This window comes from Chaetodon auriga, chromosome 19 (genome assembly GCF_051107435.1).
Source record: "Chaetodon auriga isolate fChaAug3 chromosome 19, fChaAug3.hap1, whole genome shotgun sequence".
Lineage (NCBI taxonomy): Eukaryota > Metazoa > Chordata > Actinopteri > Chaetodontiformes > Chaetodontidae > Chaetodon > Chaetodon auriga.
This window is the reverse complement of record NC_135092.1, coordinates 23,186,140-23,208,837: the sequence shown is the minus strand read 5'-3', so window position 1 is coordinate 23,208,837 and position 22,698 is coordinate 23,186,140. Positions and strand designations below refer to the sequence as shown.

At 46.1% G+C, this 22,698-nt stretch overlaps 3 protein-coding genes across 7 annotated transcripts in view; 1 reads left to right on the top strand and 2 right to left on the bottom strand.

The window, feature by feature from the left end:
- Nucleotides 1–1,270: 1,270 nt before the first annotated feature.
- On the top strand, nt 1,271–6,087 carry capslb (calcyphosine-like b). 2 transcript variants are annotated; one of them, XM_076757823.1, is made up of 5 exons: nt 1,271–1,541; nt 2,423–2,561; nt 4,306–4,483; nt 4,556–4,765; nt 5,685–6,087. In XM_076757823.1, the coding sequence occupies exons 2-5, from the start codon at nt 2,425–2,427 to the stop codon at nt 5,784–5,786; spliced, it is 627 nt and encodes a 208-aa protein (XP_076613938.1). In that variant the 5' UTR covers nt 1,271–1,541; nt 2,423–2,424; the 3' UTR covers nt 5,787–6,087. The 2 variants fall into 2 exon arrangements, with proteins under 2 accessions (XP_076613938.1, XP_076613937.1); XM_076757822.1 differs by lacking the exon at nt 1,271–1,541 and having other exon boundaries at nt 2,262–2,561; nt 5,685–6,056.
- Nucleotides 6,088–7,690: 1,603 nt separating this feature from the next.
- Nucleotides 7,691–12,200, bottom strand: il7r (interleukin 7 receptor). 2 transcript variants are annotated; one of them, XM_076757820.1, is made up of 8 exons: nt 11,974–12,200; nt 10,462–10,594; nt 10,219–10,373; nt 9,491–9,639; nt 9,236–9,395; nt 9,047–9,158; nt 8,890–8,962; nt 7,691–8,717 (listed from the first exon to the last, which is right to left on the bottom strand). In XM_076757820.1, exons 1-8 carry the CDS (start codon nt 12,059–12,061, stop codon nt 8,298–8,300), a joined length of 1,290 nt encoding a protein of 429 aa, XP_076613935.1. In that variant the 5' UTR covers nt 12,062–12,200; the 3' UTR covers nt 7,691–8,297. The 2 variants fall into 2 exon arrangements, with proteins under 2 accessions (XP_076613935.1, XP_076613936.1); XM_076757821.1 differs by having other exon boundaries at nt 9,047–9,155; nt 11,974–12,180.
- Nucleotides 12,201–18,300: 6,100 nt separating this feature from the next.
- myo5b (myosin VB) overlaps nt 18,301–22,698 on the bottom strand; it is a 35,827-nt gene continuing 31,429 nt past the window's right edge. For all 3 annotated transcript variants that reach the window (XM_076757817.1, XM_076757819.1, XM_076757818.1), the window contains 4 exons: nt 21,613–21,907; nt 21,346–21,520; nt 21,188–21,268; nt 18,301–20,880 (listed from right to left, as the gene is read on the bottom strand). In XM_076757817.1, coding sequence (XP_076613932.1) covers nt 20,728–20,880; nt 21,188–21,268; nt 21,346–21,520; nt 21,613–21,907 — 704 coding nt within the window. In that variant the 3' untranslated portion in view covers nt 18,301–20,727. The remainder of the gene's footprint in view (nt 20,881–21,187; nt 21,269–21,345; nt 21,521–21,612; nt 21,908–22,698) is intronic.

The following is a 22,698-nucleotide window of genomic DNA, read 5'->3' as shown; positions in this document are numbered from 1 at the left end:
TATCAGGTAGTTGATTCCATTCCTACAGGTGTGGTAAACTTGTCCAGAGGCTCCTTTCAGCCGTGGACTGTCTCCGTTGTAAATCCACTGAACGCCGTCTGTGGCAAAGTCTGCTTTGGATCACACAAAAGCAACAATCGAGCTATTCGGGAACTTTTTATGAATGAAATCTCAACGAAACCTTATATCACCACCTACTGGGTTAAATTTAACATCAATATACCTTGGACCAAGGTTTGGTTGTTACCACACAAATATATGATCACTAACAAAGTTAAAGAAGTATCTTTCAAAATATTACAGAAAATTTACCCAGTAAAGCATTTCATGCAGAAATTTAAGAACGATATTGATGCCAACTGTTCCTTTTGCTCGGTACAACCCGAAACAGTTAACCACATATTTTGGCATTGTAATTACACAAAAAGGTTATGGAAAGACATAGGAAAATGTATTTCTGATAAGTTTTATATGAACTTTAATCTGCATTTTGAACATGTTATTTTTGGCTTTTATTCTGGATAAGACCTGGATAAGGTTTTTGTTATTAACCTGGTACTACTTTATGCAAAGTTTTACATCCACAGAGCTAAATTTGCTGGAGATAAACCCGTTTTTTCTGTTTTCTACAAGTGTTTTGTATTATATTTACAGTCCCTCGCCCCACTAGAACATAAGAAAGCCATAAAAACAAAGAACATATGCGCAAAGTTTAATATTGGTAGGTAATTAGCTGTTATTATGTTGGTATTATCTTCACAGTTACTTTTTATTCATTCATTTATTTATTTTTGTTCTTTCTTTTGTTCTTTCTTTTTGTTCTTTTTTTTTCTTTTCTCCTTGTTTGATTGTCAATGTTTATTTACCCTGGCTCTCTGTTCTCTCATGAAATGTATTGTCTTTTTTTTTTTTTTAATTAAACCCCCCCCCCCCCAAAAAAAAACAGCGTCACCTACCCGTATCTGCCCCATGCTCCACCCACTGCACAGAGGAGGCAGTAACAAGAGAGCACGTGACGGCGACAGGGCGTGTATTTATGTTTCCATAGCAACAGCTTACTTTGACAAAAAAAACAAAACAAAACGTGTCAGTGTAGCTCCAGACTCTGACCACCAGAGGGCAGACAGACAGACAGACAGACAGACGGACGGACGGATGAACAGAAAGAACACTTCCCGTATGTGTTTCATAGTCATACATAATAAAAGCGTTCTCACGTGAAGGAAGTGGGAGACCTTTATTATGAAACAACCACAGGAAGTGTTGAAATGTTGGCGAGGTTAGCAAACATCCGTTTGACTAAAGTTTTCTTCAAAACACGTTCAGACGTTTCGTGTTTTTACGAGTAGAAAAGTACTGCGAGCCCAGTAAATACCTGTAGTAGTACTCAAAGTATTTATAAACAGGTACAACTGCTAACAGTATTGCTACTGAACAGCCAATCACGGGACAGAAGAGCAGTTCTCCATGGTAACCGCGGCTCGCTCGGTGTCAAACTTCCTGTTTGTTGTTTGGCTGAAGGTAAAAGCGTCGAAGTGTCGGTAAGTTTGTTTTTGTCTGTCAGTGAATGTGATTGTCTGTGAGTTTTCAGAGCATCCGCCTGATGACGTCACACCTGCAGCTTCCTGCTGTCACGAGCTGTTACAGACTGCGGACACACCTGGCGCAGACCTGTCCGGGACCGGAATTGTTCTGATCCTTTACTGCAGTAAAAGTCCAGCAGTATTATTAGTATTATTAGTATTACCATGTACTTTGAGTATCAGAGTAAAAATACTCAGAATACTGTGTGTGCTGAGGCATTTATGTGTAAACAGTTTTTTACTTTTGGAGCAGCTGGAGGTGGAAACGCAGTTTACGAACTTTGGGATCATTTAATCTTTCGTCACTGTCAGGTGACAGTGCAGTATTTCCCTCTGAGATGTACTCCAGTTGAAGTATAATGCAGCACAAAATGAAAATACTGAAGTACCTCAACATTGTACATAAGTACTCGAATAAATGTACCGTTCAGTGTCTTTGAAGAAATCACCTTTACAAACAGTTCAGTGCAGAATCACACCTGTAATCCGTCTGACGTCGTCCTGACGGTCATGTGACCCTCAGCAGAGCGTTCACATTAATTTGTCCAGCCACAGTTGGTTTCATTTGTTCTCTGAAGTGTTTGAAACATGTTGTATCAAACACGTTAAACTGTGATCCTCCATTCATCCTCCAACAGCCGCCATACGTCTGAGCCAATCAGAGGCCAGAGCTGCTGCTCATCCTCAGCCAGTCATAGTCATCTCCAGATACTGAGTGGATTCTTCTCAGACCAGAACCTGAAGAGTCTGCAGTGATCTAGACGTAGAACCAGTTAACTCTATGACTCCTTTCACTGTCAGTCCTTTGAATAACAAACCTGCTCTGTTGGCGCCGGCAGCGATGGCGGGGACGTCGAGACACGATCGAGAGATGGCGATGAACGCCAAGCGCCGGCTGTCGGAGTGTTCGGACCCGGTGGAGAGACTCAGGCTGCAGTGTTTGGCCAGAGGATCGTCCGGTATCAAAGGTCTGGGCAGGTGAGCTCCTTGTGCATCCTCCACCTGTTCATGACATTCAGTGAGTTATGATGAAAGGTCACATGTTCCATTCTGACATCATTCATAGCGTGGTTAAATAGAGGAATATGGTGGAAGATTCACGCTCTCGCTCCTGGAACTTCATTTAAAAAAACCAAACAAACTCAAAATCGATGCAGCAGAACCGGAAATATCTGTTTCATCCCACAAACTCTTCTTCTCATCAAAACCTGCTTCCTACATTACCCACAATGCAACTCCACCTGCTGACAGCTGGCTGTGAGATTCAGGTGTGTTATGCTAGTAGCGGCTAATGTAACAGATTTGTTTCAGTTTCAAACCGACGCTGACTTGAGTGATATCACTCAAGGACATTTATCAGAACACCTGGAAACACCTGGAAACACCTGGAAACACCTGGACAGTCGCTGAGGTCCTTTGTGGGTCTGTGTTGTCTCAGTTCAGGTGGATCTTTTCTCCAGCTGATCAGATCTTGGACACAAAGTCAACCTGAACACTGTCGGCTGGAATCGCTGTAAGAACTGACCTGAGATCTGTCTCTGCTGCTACTTCCTGATCCTGATGTCAAAATAAAACCTTCAGTCTCCCGTTCTCGACGCATCGCCTCAGTTCACCACGTCCTTCCTCTTCTGTCACGCTGTGAGTGGATCTAACTGGCTCAAAGAACAGCGAGCTAAGACGAAGATGACGTAACGACGAGGCTCGTTCAGTGACGTCAGGCTGCTTTCATATCAGATCAAAGCACGACGAAAGCTATCAGTCACAGGAAACTTTGGGATTTTTCTTATTGTCATCAAATCTCACGTTCAGACTCAACCTGCTGCAGTCAAACAGACAGGAGGACAGGAGGACGTCCCTCTGTTTGGGACGAGTTTAGCATCAAAGCAGCTAAAACATCAAATGTCAAAGATGTCAAAGGTCATGACGCAGATCTTTCATTCGACAGAAGAGACACGACATCACTGATTTTATATGAGCGGTCACAAAACAGAAGCTTCAGCTCGAACCGTGTGTTTCCAAACGTGTTCAAACGTCAGGAATCAGGAACCCGGCTGTCAGACAAACAGAGTAGCAGAACATGGAAGTACTGAAGTACCTCAGAGCTACAGTTGAGCGCAGTATTTGTCGTGATGCAGTGAAGAGTCATAACGTGTTTGAAGGGCGTGCAGAGCTCAGTGATGACGCTGCCTTCGTCTTCCTGTCGTATGAGCTGTGAACAGTTAACGGAGGCTGCAGGATGTTGTGATGTGTTCGCCTTATTCTCACATTATTGTGTGCTGTTGCTGATTTTGTGGTTTTGTTTGCTGATGTTCTCACAACCTGCTTCTACCGATACTGTCAGTGCATTAATACAAGAGAGCAGCAGCGTGACATTTACTGCAGTACTGACTCAGTGTTGACTGACTGTGTTGTTGTTGTATTGTTATTCTGCAGATGAAGATGAACTTTTTAAACAGTTAATCAAAATGAGTGAAGTCAGCTGAGCTGCAGCTGCTGCAACACTAAAATGCATCTTCAATGCGCCACTAACAGAATAATGTGACGCTGACAGAGACACGGTAGACCACGAGTACTTCTACTTCAAACATGAAGTACATTTTTCTGATGAAACGTACAGATTTTCAACGTGTAATAGAGTATTTTTAAATCGTGGTACTCATGTCAAAGGTTGAACGCAGCCGTTTTTCACAGTGGTCACGTTTGAAATCTGTTTCTTTGTCAGAACCTTTAAAATCATGGATGATGACAACAACCGCTCGCTGGACTTCAAGGAGTTTGTGAAGGGTTTGAATGACTACGGGATCCTGATGGAGAGACACGAGGCCACGGCTCTCTTTCAGCACTTTGACCGCGACGGCAGCGGGACCATCGACTTTGACGAGTTCCTCGTCACTCTCAGGGTAAATATACTGATGGCCGCCGTGCGGCTTGGCGTCGTTCCGTATTTCTGAACATCCATCTGTTCACTGCAGCCGCAGATGTCGAAGGCCAGGAAGGAGGTGGTCATGCAGGCGTTTCGGAAGCTGGATAAGACAGGCGACGGCGTGATCACCATCGAAGACCTGAGGGGGGTTTATAACGCCAAGTACCACCCCAAGTACCAGAACGGCGAGTGGACAGAGGACCAAGTCTTCAGGAAGTTCTTGGACAGCTTTGATTCTCCGTACGACAAAGACGGGAAGGTAATTACCTCCCACGTCTGGTCTGACAGGCAGCTTGTTGTCAGGTGTGAAGTCAGTGGCAGAGAAGCTGCAGTCATTGGTGTAGACGTGTCTTCATGCTGGTGTTACTCTCTGAAGGTGACCCTGGAGGAATTCATGAATTATTATGCTGGTGTGAGTGCGTCCATCGATACAGATGTCTACTTTATTGTGATGATGAGAAATGCCTGGAAACTCTGACTAAGCGCCGTTCTGGTAAACGAGCTCATGGTTCGGGTGGTGGCAGGAGGGTGGAGGAGGGTGGAGGAGGTTTCCATCTCATGGTTTTCTAGTTTAGGAAAGTCTGTGATTTCATTTTCCTGCTCACTGGAAATCTTCTGCACAGTATATTGTATGGTTCCTGTTTCTGAAATCTACCTCAAAGAGAAAAAGACGCGTTCAGAATGAAGCAATAATTAGATCTCATAGAACCATACAGCATACAGAGGTCAGAGGTCAGAGGTCAGTGACTGAAACCTGTAGTTTACACGATGAACTCAAATCATCCTTTCTCAGACACGTTCACACTCTTCACTCGCTGTTTCCATCCAAATGTGAAGCTGATTTTCACCTTTTTTTCTGTAAAAATATCTGCCTCATAAGCTTGCTGTGGGTGTACCTTCAGTGGCAGACGAGCGCTCAGCTGTGTGCACAAACTGCCTGCCAGATGTTTCTGTAGCGACTTAAACCTGAGACGCCTCCTGTGGCAGATTATCGTAGATTCACCACGAGGCGTTCGCAGCTGAGCGTCATGTCTTCACTGGACAGAATGTCTGTTTACTTTCAGCTCATTTGGATGGAAACCAGCTGCTGTCTGATCAACAATCTTGTGACCGCCTCTGTTTCATTTTGTCTGATTGTGACCGTCACCATGCCGTGAAATCTTTCCTCTCATCGACAGGTGACCAAAGAGGAGTTCGTCAACTATTACTGTGGAGTCAGCGCCTCCATTGACAGCGATGTCTACTTTATTCTTATGATGAGAAACGCCTGGAAGCTCTGAGCTCCAACCTGTCATCAGGTGTGCTGAAGAAACACCACATGACCTTTCACCAATCAGGATGCAGCTGTGATGTGACGATTCTGTGTTTCTGAGAGTTAGAGAAGAATCTCCCTGAATGACTGTCGCAGGCTAAGAATTGTAGTTTAGAGAGTGACTTTGATCATTGTGCATTATGGAAGCTGAATATGATATAAATGGAAACATAAACACGAGGCAGCGGCATGCTTTCATAACATTTCTTTGTTTTATTGTGTGTTGATATGAAACACAGCAGGCTTTGTTTAAATAAAAAGCATGTTAGACAACATGTGGTTCAGTCAGGAACAGTATCTGTAGTACAGCTGGACCTGGAGTGAAGCATTAGTCAAAAGACAAAGCGTACATTCTGTGTATGCATCTCAGCCGTTGCTGTGAGGAAACATGAGGTGTAGGTTGTGTCAGATATATTAAGAAGCAGCATGTTGTGTCTTTGGCGTCTCCACAAACACAAAGTCGGGTCGGGTTGCTGCAGCAACACACCCACATCTCACCTGCAGACTCAGCATGACGAACGCTGTGATTCAGAGCTGCTGGTCTTTAGAACAGTGAGACGAGTCCGTCCCACAGCACAGCAGGACTTTCGGTCCTTTAACAGTTTACAGTTATGATATGAGCAGCTTTCTTTTAAAGGACCTCACTGGTGTTTCTCTATGTTTTAGCACGTTTAAGAATTGTCGTAAATCTTTATGCAGACAGGTGACAAACTAAAAGGAAAACCTGAACAAAAGCACAGCACGGCACAACTAAATATTTCACTGGTTCTTGTAGGGCTTTAGGTGGTCGTGGTTGTCAGTTAGGATATCTTTAAGGTCGTTCTAGTGGTCATTGAGGAGGTTCTATGAATCCTTCAGGTGGTGCTTGTGTCATTTAGGGATTCTAGCTGTGGTTTAGGAGGTTTCACTCGTCCTTGTGGCTTGTTCATCAGTTGTCGGTGGGTGATTCTTCACTTTATTTATTTACTTTTTAGGTGGTCATTTGGAGGAAGTTCCATGTATATTTTAGGTTGTTCTGGTGGCTCTAGAGGAGGTTCTAATGGTCCTCTGGGTGGTTCCAGGGCTGATTATGGGTCTTTAGGTGGTGGAAGAAATGGAGTTCATCCTTCCAGTTGAGTTCCACAGACTTAGAGAATCTATCGGAAGGACAACTGAAGCTGTTCTGGAAGCTCATGGTGGAACAACACTAACACACTTTAGGTTGAGATTCACTCCTTTGTCACCCATCTGTATGAATCCAAAGCATAATGAAACTTGCAAGACTTGCTTGAGAAAGGTAATTCACAACAGACTGCACCGAGCCCAGGTATGAGATGAACTGACCCTTTGACCAATGGGCTGCCTGGAAGGCAGTATGCTCTGGACACTGTTCTGTGATTTGTAGTAAAACATACAGAAACACTGCAATGATCTTCTAAGGTTCCTCCAACAGTCATCTCTGGAAACACCAGGTGACTGAATGAGGCGGCACGTCAGTATACAACATATAAGATATGAAAATATACTTGATACAATCATATGGCATCAAAAGCAACAAAATACTTAAAAAGCTACATTTCAGTACCTCTTGGTCAATAGTACACGTTCATCAAACTGCTACATTTTAGACTCAAGTGAAAGATAACAGTAAAAATACTCAACTTTTACAGACGTACGGGTTAAAGCTATTCATCCCGTTTCTGTGGACCTGTCTTTTTTCGATCTGTCCATCACAAACACCTCAGTGTTATGGAAGCGGCGCCCTACATTGCTGGAGCGCCCCTTTGGTTGCTACTGGTGATATTAGGTGGTCGTTTAAAATGATCTTTAAAAAATGATAAAGTTGTGTGCTTTCACAGAACAACATGTCATGTTCAGATTGTTTTGGGTTGTTTTTGGAGGAAAGGAGGGATGTAACTGATGTGATTGTCTCTGATTGGCTGTTCCTGCAGCGAGCACGTGATAAATGATGTGATCACTTTTTCTCCTCTTATGTAGGGCTCAGTCTCTTGATGTATGCATCTTATTCTTCATATTTAGAGGAGAACCTTTTTACTCCTCTGTTAGCTCTTTAGGTTGGTGGTTCCCGACTTCACGACTCTTCAAATCAAGCAGTGATTAAGGTCCCAGTGTGAGCGGCTCAGATAAAAAATGATTTGATTTGAATGATCTTTAAAGGCCTCAGAGGGAGTAAGTGGTGGACAAATGTTGACCTGATGATGGCGCTAGACGAAAAGTGAAAGGATCATCAAAGTCCCTGGGGTTCATTGCCTCGGCAACCGACTGACATTGGCATCCATACGGGGGGCGGGGGGGATTTCTTTCCTTCTCATGCATGTAATCATTTTGTGGCCCCTCAGATTTATCTTGGGACATCGTGAGGAGTCCTGAGCTCAAGGTTGGGAACCACAGATTTAGAGTTTCCTGAAGTGGAATCCTCAGAAGTTTGATTCATATCCAGGTCTGTTTGTCTGTTCATCACCACTCCACTCGTCCTGATCTACTTGATCTGATAGAAACTGGACATGGTGACATAGGCCTCCTCCTGCTGGCCCACTCCAAACACCTCCACCTCATTTCCTCCATTGCTGCGTTCAGGCTGAGGTGTGTGAGGTCTCTCCCCGAGCTGGAGGATGTCAGTGGGTGATGGACTGGTGCTCTGGAGGACTTCCTCTCTGTCGGAGGAGCTCCTGCTCAGCAGCGCCGACAGCTCCAGCTCCTCTGTGCTGGCACTGGTGGCGCTCCTGGAGGAGTCGGAGCTGTGTGTGGAGCAGGGATGATTCGACTGTGCACCTTCGGCAGCGGCAGCAGCAGCAGTACTCAAAGGCTCTGCAACCCCACACAGCTGCTCCTCTGTTTTCTCCATTGGGTAGACTTTAAGGACACTGACCACCTCAGGTTTGAAGTTCAAAAGGAGGCCCTGCTTGGGGTTTCACGTTTGGTTATTATGAAATAGGAATCATGGGATTATCAACGACTTTATCATCAGCATGCTCACAATACCGACTACTCTTTTAAGGCTCCAAGACAACAACATTAAAAAATGGCAAAAAATTTAGTGAAATCGGTCAATTTAAGGTAAGATGACTCACTTTATTTGGCTTGCAGATCTGCACCAGTGTGTGTTTGGGGTGCGGGATGCTCGGCCAAATGTAGGTAAATATCCTGTGTAGGAAGGAGAAAAGAATTATTAATATAGGAAAGATTTAAATTCATTGATTTCCTGACAAGACAGCAGAGACGTCGTACTTGTTTTTCCAGAAGAAAGCAACGCTGGAAGGCACCACCACCAAGAGGACGAGACACACAATCAGTGTGTGTGTTTCGCGACTGTCCTCCGTCTGTGTTTGGTCTGTTTCTTCTTGAAAAAGAGAGGATGGACTTAAATAAGATCATTATTCTCTGTGGTCCAAAGAAATGAAAAATGTGTACGCTTACCTGTGGGAGTAAAGAAGCTGACCGTTTCACTCCACTCGCTCCAGGTACCCTGCAGGAAGGTCTGCGGTATCGCTCGTGCTTTGACATGGTACTCTGAGTTTTTTCGGAGGTGCTGCATGTCAATCTTCATGTCTAATGACGAGATGTTGTGAGACTGCGGCTAAACAGCAAAAACAGTGAACAGTTGGATCATTGCTGAGCATTTTCTAAGGGAGAAAAACCGACTGAAGCAACACAACTCGATGATGTTACTACTTTGCTGCCTGTGGTCCAGATGAGCAGCTGGAAGAGCTGATTGTCTACTTTCAGGTATTCATTTTGATACGGAGTCCGAATATAAATGACAGCCTGGTTGGACTCCTGGTTGAAGGTAACGTTCCAAACCTGAGGACTTCTTGGTTTAACTACAGGAACACAAAAGAGAAAAAAAGACAAGAATGAGGGGAACGGTGACAGGTGCCTTCACACCTGTGGGTTGGTTCATTTGGTCCACACCACAGAAGAAGAAACAGGGCAGCTACAGTTTGGTGGCCATCTGGGAAACGTGACTATAGCAAACAAACTATGGGTATGGTACAGTTAAAACACCACAAACACAGCACTGACATGCTCGCACCTCATGATGAACTGACTGATTGATTAGACTTCAGACTGACTGATCAGACTTCAGACTGATTGATTAGACTTCAGACTGACTGATCAGACTTCAGACTGATTGATTAGACTTATCTGGCCCATTTGAAATGAAATGTGTTGATGTTCACGGCCTCCAGAGGACGATTCCTCTTGTTTTTGATGAACCTCTGATCTTTCCTCTCGCGCTGCTTCAGGCCCAAACATCAGCGCCTCACACATGGCATCTCTATACTGTCGTGCTTTTATTTTGTGCAAGTGGATTTAGATGAGCCACCGACCAGGATACATCTGGAGGTTTGGAAAATGTTCAACCTGAGTGTGAACGCAGAGCTGCAGAGAGGATTTACCGATTTTCTTCAGGTCGACGGTTGTTGTGATCGTGGCTCCGGTCTTGAGGTGGACGGTCACATTGACGTTAACTACAGGTTTCAGATCTTTGGAGCTGACGGTGTCGCTGAAATCCTCCTCACATTTGATCCTCATTACACTCCAGTCAGTGTAACTGTGAACAGAAGGGTGGAGATTCTGTCAGTGACACGATCTGAATGCTGCCGATGTGCCATCAAGCAATGAAAGACAAAACGCTTTACCACACTGTCATTTTCTCGACGCCATCGGCCTCATCATCTTCATCATCCTCGTTGTCAGTCCCGCCTCCGACCAGTTTACAGGTCAGACTGCAGCCGTCGGTCATGATGTGGGAGGTGCAGCTGATTCTGGCCTCTGAGGAGAAAGGGAACCAGTTCATTCATCCATCCATCTGTTTTCCAGCACTTGTCTACTGCTTCTTCTGTGCCTGAAAACCTCCACAGGAGGGCGTCCAGGAGGATCCTGCTCACAGGCTGAACCACCTGAAGTGGCTCCTTTCAACATGAAGGAGGCCGAGCTCCTCACCCGCTCTCTGCCCATCAGCAGGACAGTTCACCAAAAGACATTTACTCCTAAAACACTGTCAGACTCACGATGGACAGTAAAACATTAAATCCTAACATAGTTACAAAGTGCTTTGATGAAGGACATGAGAAACAGGAATAAAAGTGAGGTGAACAGAATGAAGTCAAACCAGGTGATAACATTCATGAGATAAGGCTGTCGGTAATGTGAGCTCAGCAGGTCAGAGGTTGTACAGGGAAGCTTCTTTAAGTCATTGAGGGGACGTTAAAACTCAAGTCAAATCTTCTCCCGTTGTGGTTCAGAATACAGAGACACAATCTCGATGGGATGAGATGAAGAACTTTGTCCTGGTGAACAGCTGACAGAAAAGGTTTGATTTCTCAGACGCTGATTAAAACAATAATAATAATAACTCCAAGTATTTAGCTCGACTTCCATCCTCGCAGACATTCAGGGTTTTAGATGAGTCTCCTGACTCTGCTCACCCAACCATCATCTCCAAATGACGATTATTTCAATTAACAACTTTCACCATCAGTCAATGAATCCTTTTGTCTAAAAAATGTGAAAAATCATGAAAAATGTCCATCATAAGTTCCACGACGTCATCTTCAAATGTCTTGTTTTGTCCAAAACCCAAAGACTCAGTTTAAACTAATAAAAAAACAGAAACAACTCAAACAAAGAATCAATTGTTGACAGTTAATTTTGGGCCAGCTGACGAAGGCTTTGCCAGCATTGTCATGCGCTTTGGTTCAGATATTCTTTGTGAACTTTGCTCATCCTGTAACTTCAGCGCCATCGTCAGGCCAAAGTGTTCACGTGTTCAGTACTTCGGTTTATGAGCAAACACCTGCAGAACTGACTCCCATCAGCCTCTGATGTTGAAACTGTTCAAAAGATTCTAAATGAAGACCACTTGTCTCACCTTTGTTTGACATCAGAACCTCTTACAGGTGAGTCTACCTGTCGACTCAGTAACACTGAACGCACGTGATTCACCACCTGCATTCTCCTATTCGCTCACAATAACTAAACCTCTCTGAACTGATGATGATGATGATCACCTTTGGTTCCATCTGAGCAACCTTAAACCAGGTTCAGGTGGTACAGTAACCCATCTCAGGTATATGTTCTGATCCAAGTGGCACAGTCCAGAGCACCTAAACATAACATTTCATGAATTAATTAAAAATGTGTCTTCTCACCTACGACGGCGTCTCCATCTCCACTCTGAGCGCAAGTGACAGCCGCCAGCAGCGTCAGCAGCGCAGAGATCCAGCAGCCGGACGGCATCTCCTCACCGAGCCTCCTCACCAAAAGTCTCTTTACTGAGTCTCTTCACTGAACCTCCTCACAGATCATTGAGCCTCCTCACTGAGCCTCCTCTCAGATCACGGCACCTCCTCACAGCTGCACGGTGAACTCCCTCGCTGCCTGCAGCCTCAGCTGACAGCTTTTCTTGTCAGCAGGGAGGAAGAAGGAGTGGCAAGCGCACAGAGGAAGAGGGGGGCTGTTCGTTGATTTCTTCACTCACAGGATGTTCTGTTAGTCAGAAAACATCTTTGTTCAGCAAACAGCAGCTTGTGTGAAAGAAGATGAATTATTGGACAGTGAACTGTGTCACAGCTGAATACAGAGGAGACAAAAGGCTCTCATTGGTTCATCAGTCTGATGGAAACATTGGCTGAACTCACTCACAGGTTGCAGGTTAGGACATAATGTTAATGATGAGATGTTTAATAAAGTTTAATCGCAGTGAAAGTTACGGTTTAATGGACAAACTTCCAAACCTACAGCCATGACCACGAAACAACAAGCCGCATTAGGTTTTGCTAGCTTTAGCTTTCTGCTAAGTCTCCTTGTTATCTTGGTCATGTTTCTTTTAAGACTGTGCTCAAAGTGACGGTCCAACAGTCGGACACAGCGTGTAAATCCAGAATCCGCCATGAGTCCAAAGCCTGAACTCCCCTTTGACTCAGCACTGAGCAACGGCGGTGAAAACGATCGCCAGGTCAGCACTGGTTCAGGTCATCACATCTTCACATCTTCATGAACGAGCGTGGAACTGGACCACAGCTTCAGTGTTGAAGGAAATGACATCAGCAGGCACTTGCTGCTCACTGGTTAGTCTGATTATCAGCAGACAGTATGAGCAGTTTGCAGCCTCTCGTAAATCAGCGTTGAGCTGACCTTCGAGGTGATGACGGGCTTCACTCGGTGGTTTCACTGCTACACCTGGCTCAAACCACCTCTGCAGCTCTATGGAGCTTTTCAGCCTGTTTTAGCTCCTGGTTTTGGTTTTGCAGCACATTTCCTGTGTGGTTCGCAAAAGCTGTGAACAGTTCACGACCTATTGACACAGGTAGAGACGAGCAGGTGAACATCGTGGAGCATTTAGCAGCTAAAGAGCCAGATATTTCCCTCCGGAGCTGGAGGAGACCAAAAACTGGGCTAAAAGAGAGAGAACATGAGCCATCCTCAGAAATGACTGTGCAGGTCGACTTTGCCAGCAGGTTATCATGACCCAGATTTGTGGTTATTGTTGGCCAGCGACCTCTAGTGGCCATAGTGATTACGACTGAGCAAAGGAGGAAGTCAGGTGACACAGCACAAAGAGCGAGCACACAAACACGGGACAGCCAGGAAATCGCTGTGTCCTATGTAAAACTGTCAACGTTGACCCATTTGAAGTTACATCACGAACGTACCAGAAACAGACTGACTTCAACAGATGACCTTTACTAGACCTGACCAAGCAGTTTTGGTGCCTAAACCAATGCAAACTGGGTCTGTTTCAAAACATTAACCACGTGAGGATGAAGGTCTGCTACAATAAAGGTTCACCTTCGTCCAATAATCATACACGTCATTTTCAGAGTCACTGGCAACCGACCTCTTGAGCAGTTTAGGTACGAGGACGCGTCGGTCGCTCTGTAACAGCTGGATGTGGAAACAAGCAACTGATTGCTAACTAACAAACAAAAGTGAAACCTCTGAATAATAGTATTAAAATACAGTACATAAACTGGAGGTCTATGGGGATTGACTCTGTTGACGCTTTTGGAATCAGCTCCAAGTGGCCATCCGAGGAACTGCAGTTTTTGGCACTTCAGCGTCGGCTTCATCTTTCAGCCCTGAAGGTTTAGATGCTTGGACTCAGCCAGTTGACTTTATGTTTGATGTTTCAGCGTCAAACTGAAAACATGGCCTACTTCAGCTCGGAGACGCTGTGGGACATCACCGAATCTTTCTCGGCCTCGCTGGTTTCATGGTAGAACTGTCACTTGTCCAAACTGTGCAGCTCTGCTAAAAGACAGACTCCCTGATCTGCTTCGGTGTTCCTGAAGTCCAAACTGCTGACCTGGGACGAGATCTGTTTGTTAAAATGACTACAGTCGGACCTCACATGTTTAATCTGCGTTCTTTGAACAACTCGTACACTAACTGTGGTCAAACGACCCATTTTCCTCCGTTGTTATTCAGAAATCATTGTCTTCTATGTTTATGAGAACAAGCTGAAGTCAAAGCTGCAGCTCAGAGTCTGAGAAACAAGTCTGTCAAACAGCAACCATGAAGCAGCGACTCTAACCAGTCAGCTGCAAACCACTTCCCGTCTACTCACTGATCTGGTTTGTTTTCAAATGAGGCCAGTATGAACACGTGTGTTAGTTTACTATGAGCTCCACATTCAAGCCGTGGGCCTGATGAGGCCCCGACGTCTCACCTGTCCGTCATCATTGCTGACGGACAGGTGAGACGTTAGAAGCTTCTGCTTCAGCAGAATCACTGAGTCATTGACTCGCAGCAAAGCGCTGCAGCAGCTTCAACGTTTGTCTTGACTATTGTGTCTGTTTTTACTTTGATCTTTGCTTCTGATCAATAAATCCACAGGAAGTGCGTCCTCGTCTTCTTTGGTTCGTCTTCTTGCTGTCTTGCTGCTGGCAGCTGCTCTGTCTTCAGACACATGGAGTTAAAGCCAGCAGGCCTCAGCGTGGTTAGCTCTGCTTCCTACGCTCAGGTTGTGTCGAGGCACAGGAATGTGTGTTTCAAGTTGTGAAGTGGGGCATGCTGGGAAATGGTGGTGCAACATGTGCTGCGTGGACCAGAGCTGATGCGTCTTTGTCCCTGGAGACAGAGGACAGAGGCTCAGCTGTTCATCTTATTAAAACAGATGAAAGTGTCTGTGAACAGCATCCAGGCCTTCATCCTGTGTGATGTCACAGCGGCAGAGCTGATCTGGGGTCAGTACATGAGCACAGATCAGTGAACGTTCACACATACGTGAAATGGACGAGAAGCAGCCTGACAGTGTAATCACAGAGTTCAGCTGATCTGGTGTCAGCTCATGTATGAACAAATATTCGGCAGCAAATCCTCAAACTGACCTGAGAACAGCAGTGCTTCTGACTGAGGCTCGGCTGTTCTTCACAGGACATCACTTCAGCTGGAACAACAGCTGATCAGACGTCAACTATTTAAGATCAATGACAGGAAGCACCTGCTGACTCCTCTTCATCAACACTCTGTACTCCTCTTCATCAGCAGTCAGCTCTGACTCTTCGTCAGCCATCTGCTCTGACTCTTCGTCAGCAGCTCTGACTCTTCATCAGCCATCTGCTCTGACTCTTCGTCAGCAGTCAGCTCTGACTCTTCGTCAGCAGTCTGCTCTGACTCTTCGTCAGCCGTCTGCTCTGACTCTTCGTCAGCCGTCTGCTCTGACTCTTCGTCAGCAGTCTGCTCTGACTCTTCATGAGCAGCTCTGACTCTTCATCAGCAGTCTGCTCTGACTCTTCGTCAGCAGTCTGCTCTGACTCTGCTCTGACTCTTCGTCAGCAGTCTGCTCTGACTCTGCTCTGACTCTTCGTCAGCCGTCTGCTCTGACTCTTCATGAGCAGCTCTGACTCTTCGTCAGCCATCTGCTCTGACTCTGCTCTGACTCTTCGTCAGGGTCTGCTCTGACTCTTCATCAGCCATCTGCTCTGACTCTTCGTCAGCAGTCTGCTCTGACTCTTCATCAGCCATCTGCTCTGACTCTGCTCTGACTCTTCGTCAGCAGTCTGCTCTGACTCTTCGTCAGCGTCTGCTCTGACTCTTCATGAGCAGCTCTGACTCTTCGTCAGCCATCTGCTCTGACTCTTCGTCAGCAGCTCTGACTCTTCATCAGCCGTCTGCTCTGACTCTTCGTCAGCAGTCTGCTCTGACTCTTCATCAGCCGTCTGCTCTGACTCTGCTCTGACTCTTCGTCAGGGTCTGCTCTGACTCTTCGTCAGCAGTCTGCTCTGACTCTTCGTTAGCAGTCTGCTTTGACTCTTTGTTAGCAGTCTGCTCTGACTCTTCGTCAGGGTCTGCTCTGACTCTTCGTCAGCAGTCTGCTCTGACTCTTCGTTAGCAGTCTGCTCTGACTCTTCGTCAGCAGTCAGCTTTGACTCTTTGTCAGCAGTCTGCTCTGACTCTTCGTCAGCAGTCTGCTCTGACTCTTCGTTAGCAGTCTGCTCTGACTCTTCGTCAGCAGTCAGCTTTGTCTCTTTGTCAGCAGTCTGCTGTGACTCTGCTCTGACTCTTCGTCACAGTGCGGGAGCAGTCGAGGGCTGACGAGCTGCGTGTGGCAGCAAAGATGGAGAATGTTTGCTTTCTTCCTTGCCGACAGTGATGAAGAGGAGGCTGCGTGTCAGTGTTGAAGACGCTGCTGTTCTTTGGTAAACAGACTGTGGGTGCTGCTGCAGCTCCTCTGGGTGGAGGAACACACCCCCGCCTCCGTCTAACCACACGCCTGAGGTCGGTATCTCAGCTCAGCATCGCAGAGCGTCTTCAGCTGCGGTTAGACGCGCTCGGCGCCTCCCTCTCTGGAGCTGATGGGAATCTGATGAAGCACCTGTTTACTCTGAGCTGTGGTTCTGGATCCTGGATGATGAACGCAGTACTTGTGCACTGTGTTTGAGGCCTCGTTAGCTCAGAAAGAAAGTTTTCCTTTCTGCTCGATGCCCTTTGATGTATTTGTCCCCTTCAGTCAATCAAACGGCGTCTTTGTTCTCTGTGAGCACTGAACAGAGTACTAATATCACAAAGTACTTCAATCCAAAACTCTACTGAAGCAATTAGCCAAAAGGTGGTGAGCCGCCACCTGCACAGGTGTTTGACTTTTTACCTGCTGATTTCTCAGGACTGTGTGGGCGGGCTCAGACTGGGTTTAACTGACAGCTCTCTCACTCTCCTGTTGGTCTTGTTTCTTGTTGAGACGTTGACCTGAGCATCACACACCTGTGCAGGTGTCATATTCTGTAAACTCATCAAACGTGTAGTGGAGTGAAAAGTAGAATATGAATGTGAAGTATAAGTACTTCTGATGTGTACTGCAGCACAGTACTTCCTCTGGTTGTTGTTTAGCAGTAAATGTGTCTCCATGGTGAGACGCTGCTCCTGCTCAGGATGTCCTTCACATATATACCTGCATCTATTTATGTCTCCCATCGTTACACCTACACCTCGAGCTCCAAACCACAGCGTAAAATCTCCTGGTGATGAATTTGAGTGAAGCCACACCAAAATGAGCAAGTCTTTGAAGACCGAGAGACAACAGCCACATGAATGTCTCCTCTGAGCAGCATCAGTACAAACGCCACTTCCTGCTTCTCCTCAGCTGTTTCTGCTTTTACTCAGCTCAGCGCGGTGACAGAGAGACAGACAGAGAGACAGACACAGACAGAGAGACAGACAGAGAGACAGAGACAGAGACACACAGAGAGACAGAGGGACAGACAGAGAGAGAGAGAGTCAGAGAGACAGAGAGACACACAGAAAGACAGACAGACAGAAAGACGGAGAGAGAGACAGACAGAGAGACGGAGACAGACAGACAGAGAGACGAAGACAGACAGACAGACAGGTGGATTCTGTAGAAAGGTGTTGCACGTCGTGCAAACGGAGGTTAGACTTGTTCAGAAATGACTCTTCACCACATCCTCTTCCTCCATCGTCTTCCTCCACTCATAATTTGTGTTCATCCTTTAAAAACACAACAAGCAGCTTCAGGCTGAGCTGAAACATGAACACATGAACAAATGAAGTCTGTGTGAGCGACACGACACATGGAGGTTTCACGTCAGCTCGCCTGTGTGTGTGTGTGTGTGTGTGTGTGTGTGCAGCTCTGACCTCCTGATATGAAACTCAAACAGACAGAAGACATGTGGACACTGAGCCGTCTCGCTGCGCCGTTCTCCTGTCTCCATGCTGGACTGTCCGTCCACTCAGAGCTCAGCTCAGTCAGGACGACTTTTCATTGGTCAACAGGGTGAACTCACAGGTCAAAGGTCAAACATTCATCAAATGTCACGTTTGGACTCAAACCAACACTCACTTCCTGTCTGTGGCTCTCAGCTCAAAGCTCATTGGTTCCTGCTGAAGATGTAAACCTTTAAAACTCCTCACAGATTTAGTTTCATGTTTAAAGCTTCATTATTTCCTCAAACAGCTGCTCGCTGTAGTTTCATCAGACTAACTGGAGGACATAGACACATGTTTATAGGACAGTAAATATGCTTTTATTGTGACAGAGACAGCTGAAGACATGACAGGAAGAGGGCAGAGAGAGCCTGCGGACGCTGCAGAGGACTGACAGCCTCAGTACGTGGGGCGCACATCTTACCAGCCGAGCTACAGGGGCGCCCCTGCAGGGACTATTCTCAGCGGCGGATGAATCCACGTTCGGTGCTGCAGTGAGTGTTTGTGTGTGTGTGTGTGTGTGTGTGTGTGTGTGTGTGTGTGTGTGTGTGTGTGTGTGAGAGAGAGAGAGTCAGAATAAACTGCAGTGTGTGTTCATGTGATGTGACTGATGAGTTTTAATGGAGCTCAGAGGAAGAAGATCAATCAGCTGATACAAACACTGAACTGTTAGCGGTTAGCAGTTAGCATTCACTGTTTGAGTCTGAGCACGAGTAACAAAAAGATCTTTGTTGGTGTTGGAGCCACCTGAGCGACAGGTAAACCACAGACAGCTGGAACAACTGACACAGAGCTGCTGTGGGAATGTTCTGTGGGCCATGTTCACACAGCGTCTTCAGTCCTCTGACGGGATGAAGCTCGTGCTTCTCTTCCTCCTTTCAGACAGTTTCAGAGGATGAAGGAGAACAAAGACCAACACTCACGTTTGAGTTCCTTTTTCTTCTCTGGAGCGTTCCATCTTTTTAGATTTTAGACTTGCACTCCACTGTGTTCAGAGGGAAATACTGTTTTTTACAATATCAAATCAAAACAATCAAGACGTGACACTGAATTCCAGATCAAACAGGAAGTGATCACCTGATCTGATCATAAACTGACCTGAAATCAGCTCAAAGACAACATGTTTAATGTTCTTCCTCATCAGCTTCACTGATTTCTGTAAATATCTCTTACTGTGAATCTGAAGCAGCAACACGTTTCACAGACTGAAAGATGTGGAACGCTCCAAAAACACCTGTTTGGAACATTCCACAGGTAAACAGGTGAGAGGATCATGATTGGGATGAGGATGGAGCGAGTTCACCACTTTGTGAACACATGAAGGATGAAGGAGATGAACACATGAAGCTGCTGTCAGTGGACAGATTGATTATTGATGATTGATTGTGGTTTGATTTGGGTTTTAGAGTCCAGACTGTTCTGGAATCAGGGCTGAACGTTTGTTTATGATTAGATGAAATGGAAAAGTTTTCCAGCTCTGCAGCATTTCAGATGAAATATTAAAGACCTCAGGATGACATGATGACTCCTCATTAATATTCACATGAACAAACCTGTGCTTTATCAATAATCAATCAACCCAAATCAAATGTCATGAACACACACAGAAGAAGAAGAAGAAGAAGAAGAAGAAGAAGAAGAAGAAGAAGAAGAAGAAGCTCTGGCGACGAGCTGAAGTCTGACTGATTCTGCTTTGGTTGAATAAATAAAACTTTGATGAAAATTCTACTTAAATCTGTTAAAGTGAAACAATATGGGAAGAAAATCACTTCACCTTTCTACAAATGTCTGTTTACAGAAACTGGAGAATTTATTGATGAGGACAAAATGAAGCAATCAGATTATGAGACGATCAAAGGTCCTTTGAGAGCAGCTTCGGGGACAGTGAGGGACACGGATCAGAGGACGAAACATTCTGCAGTCAAACCTCACGTTTCTGTCAGGATTCAGACGTTAGCGATGAGTTCTCCACACGAGCTAACGGCAAACGTTAAGTGATTCCAGTTATTAATTAGTCTCATTAGTTATTGATTAGTGTCGCCACAGTTTGACAAATCACACGAGAAAAAAGAGAAACTGAGCTGAAAGAATAAAGAAAAAAAAGTCCGTCTGCGCCTCCCTGACCTTCACGTCCATTCAGACTCATCGATCTTCACTCTGCTGTCCGTGATGAACGTCCATGAACTGAAACCAAAGACTCGGAGTCGTCTGTCTCTGTCCAAGAGGACACTCTGACATGTTAGCCTGCTAGGCTGCTAACGCTACTTCAGAGCAGCAGTGGGCTGAGCTTTGACGTCACAGTGCTGATAAAATGTGGAGCATTGCATTGTGGGATAGCTAGCACAGAGTCTACGATGCTGTCAGACTGTCCCCACAGACGTCCATTAAAGGAGACGTCTGAGGCTGTTTGTGGACAGTAAAGACGTGCTGTTGAATCTGTGGATCATCAAACATCTGTCCTGATCTTTTCCTGCAGGATCGTCTTCACGTCCTGTAACGTCTCATCTGCCGTCAGTGGACTGGAGACATCTGAGACGGAGGACAAAGAGGAGAGGACACGGTGAAGGGGGACAGACGCTTCCTCGGGCTGCGTCTCCAGATGTTTGAGGATGAACCGAGTGACGGGAGGTCTCTGTGAGACGTCAGTAAATGTGTCTGAATGTCTCTGTCCGTCTGTCTGCTCAGACTGCTGAAGCGTAGTCAGTCGTCCTGAACTACAAGCTGCCGGCCAATCACAGGCCTCAGACTCTGATGAGGAAGTCAAGGCCGACGGAGGCGGGGATGTGAAGCGTCTCCAGGCCCAGAGCGGACGGCGTGTATGGGAAGAGGACGGGGAACACGTGCTTGGTGTCCAGCAGAAGCTGAGGAGGATCATTTCTGTCCTGAAGACGATTCTGGACACACAGACAAACATGGAGGTTAAGTGAGAACGTGGACAGACTGATGATGATGATGATGATGATGCAGTCACAGCTCATCAGATTCAGAGAACCTCCAAAGAAGAGGAGACTTAAACTGATGACATTTAGGCCACAGAAGAAGAAGAACAGAGCCGCTCATGAGCTGTACGTTAAAAGAAGCCTGCAGAATGTGGGAGACCACAGGTGTACCTGCACACTCACCTGTTCTCTATTCATTAGCGTATGTTTGTTAGCGTGCTGCTAACGCTGCGTTCAGTGAAGCTCTTCACTCCATACATACCTGAATGTTCCGGATGAAGGACACCGTGACTCTTTCTTCAAACTCGTTCAGAGGCGTGTACAGATTCAGGATCTTCACTATCTGCAGCACACAGGACAACAGTAATCAGTACCACGTGTCATTGATCGGCTGGTGTGTCTGTGGACATGGCAGCGGACCTGCTGGGTGGTGAGGCTGCTGCACAGAGAGCAGATGGCCTCGGCGTCCTGGGTGGTCTTCTTCTTGACCTGCAGCAGCTGGGCGGCCTGGATGACGGGCTCCAGAGTGGCTGCAGCTTTGCTCTGGTACAGGTTGTGTCCTCTCAGCCACTCCTCCATCTGGCTGATGTTGTACCTGAACACAGACAGACGCCATCTTCAGAAACGTGTCACAGCTACAGCAGAGGCCGTGGCGTCGCCGCCGTCTTTCATCAACAGAGGGCGTACCTGAGCTGCATGCCGGTGCTCCAGGAGCACACGTCTTTGCGCAGCAGCAGGTTGTTGAGCGTGACGGCGTTGATGCAGTGGAACAGCTGTCGGACCACCTGACCCACGATCTCGGGGTCCAGACCGTGGTCCCGCATGATGGCGTGAAACTGTCCCAGCTGCCGGATCAGAGCCTCCAGCGTGTAGCTGCTGGGGCCGCCGCCGTCCGTGTCCATGCTGGACGAACGGTTCCTGTAGCCCATTGGCTTGACTCCCGCCAGGCTGGGGATGCTCTCGCTCTCCAACATGGCTGACACTGGACACAACGAGAGAGACAGATCAGGACGCACGGTCACTCAACATGGAAGACAACGACGCAGACAGAAAGACAGACAGAGACAGAAAGACAGACAGAGTGAGAAAGACAGAGAGACAGAGAAACAGACAGAGACAGAAAGACAGAGACAGAAAGACAGACAGTACTGCATTTGTAGTATTTGTACTTCAGCAGTACCTCAGTCTCAGAGGTTTCTCTGAGATCTTTCTATCAGAACTAGAATTTAGAAATGTCTAAATGAATTATGCATCTTCGTCCTCAGCGATTGTCTTCGTTCGTTTCTGAGTTTTTTACTCGCTGACAGAAAATCTCATCACTTTATTTTGTGTCGTGACGTCTCAGAGCACAGCTGAGGCTGATGGACGCACCTCTTCACTGGACGACGGAGTTGGTCAGAACAGCAGTGACGAGTTTCTATGGACAACATCTGTTTGACGGCAGCACCTCCTGATCCTGGATCAGGTCAAACTGTCTGAACATCAAACTGCTAAGAACTCAAGCTTTGTTCTTATTCTGAGCATCAGAGACAGTTTTCCATCCTGAAGCATGAAGACTGAAGTCCACATAGAGAGAGAACTACAACACCCACAATGCACATCACACACACAGTCAGCAGAGACTCATGAAGCAGGAATGTTTACATTTGTCACGTCTGTGATTTCTAATAATGTTTAAAGTTTTTATGACCTGTCTCATAAATGTATATATGAACATGTCTGTCATCATACTACATACAGTACATATGTACACAGATATACTGCATTTTATGT

Excerpts from the sequence above, each read along its gene's own strand:
- capslb (XM_076757822.1), top strand. The coding sequence starts at position 2,365 with ATGACTCCTTTCACTGTCAGTCCTTTGAATAACAAACCTGCTCTGTTG. Across the intron at positions 2,562-4,305 it reads GGTATCAAAGGTCTGGGCAG|AACCTTTAAAATCATGGATG; the intron begins GTGAGCTCCTTG and ends TTTCTTTGTCAG. Across the intron at positions 4,766-5,684 it reads CGTACGACAAAGACGGGAAG|GTGACCAAAGAGGAGTTCGT; the intron begins GTAATTACCTCC and ends TCTCATCGACAG.
- il7r (XM_076757820.1), bottom strand. The coding sequence starts at position 12,061 with ATGCCGTCCGGCTGCTGGATCTCTGCGCTGCTGACGCTGCTGGCGGCT. Across the intron at positions 10,374-10,461 it reads GTCGAGAAAATGACAGTGTG|TTACACTGACTGGAGTGTAA; the intron begins GTAAAGCGTTTT and ends TTCTGTTCACAG. Across the intron at positions 9,640-10,218 it reads CGTCGACCTGAAGAAAATCG|TTAAACCAAGAAGTCCTCAG; the intron begins GTAAATCCTCTC and ends GTGTTCCTGTAG.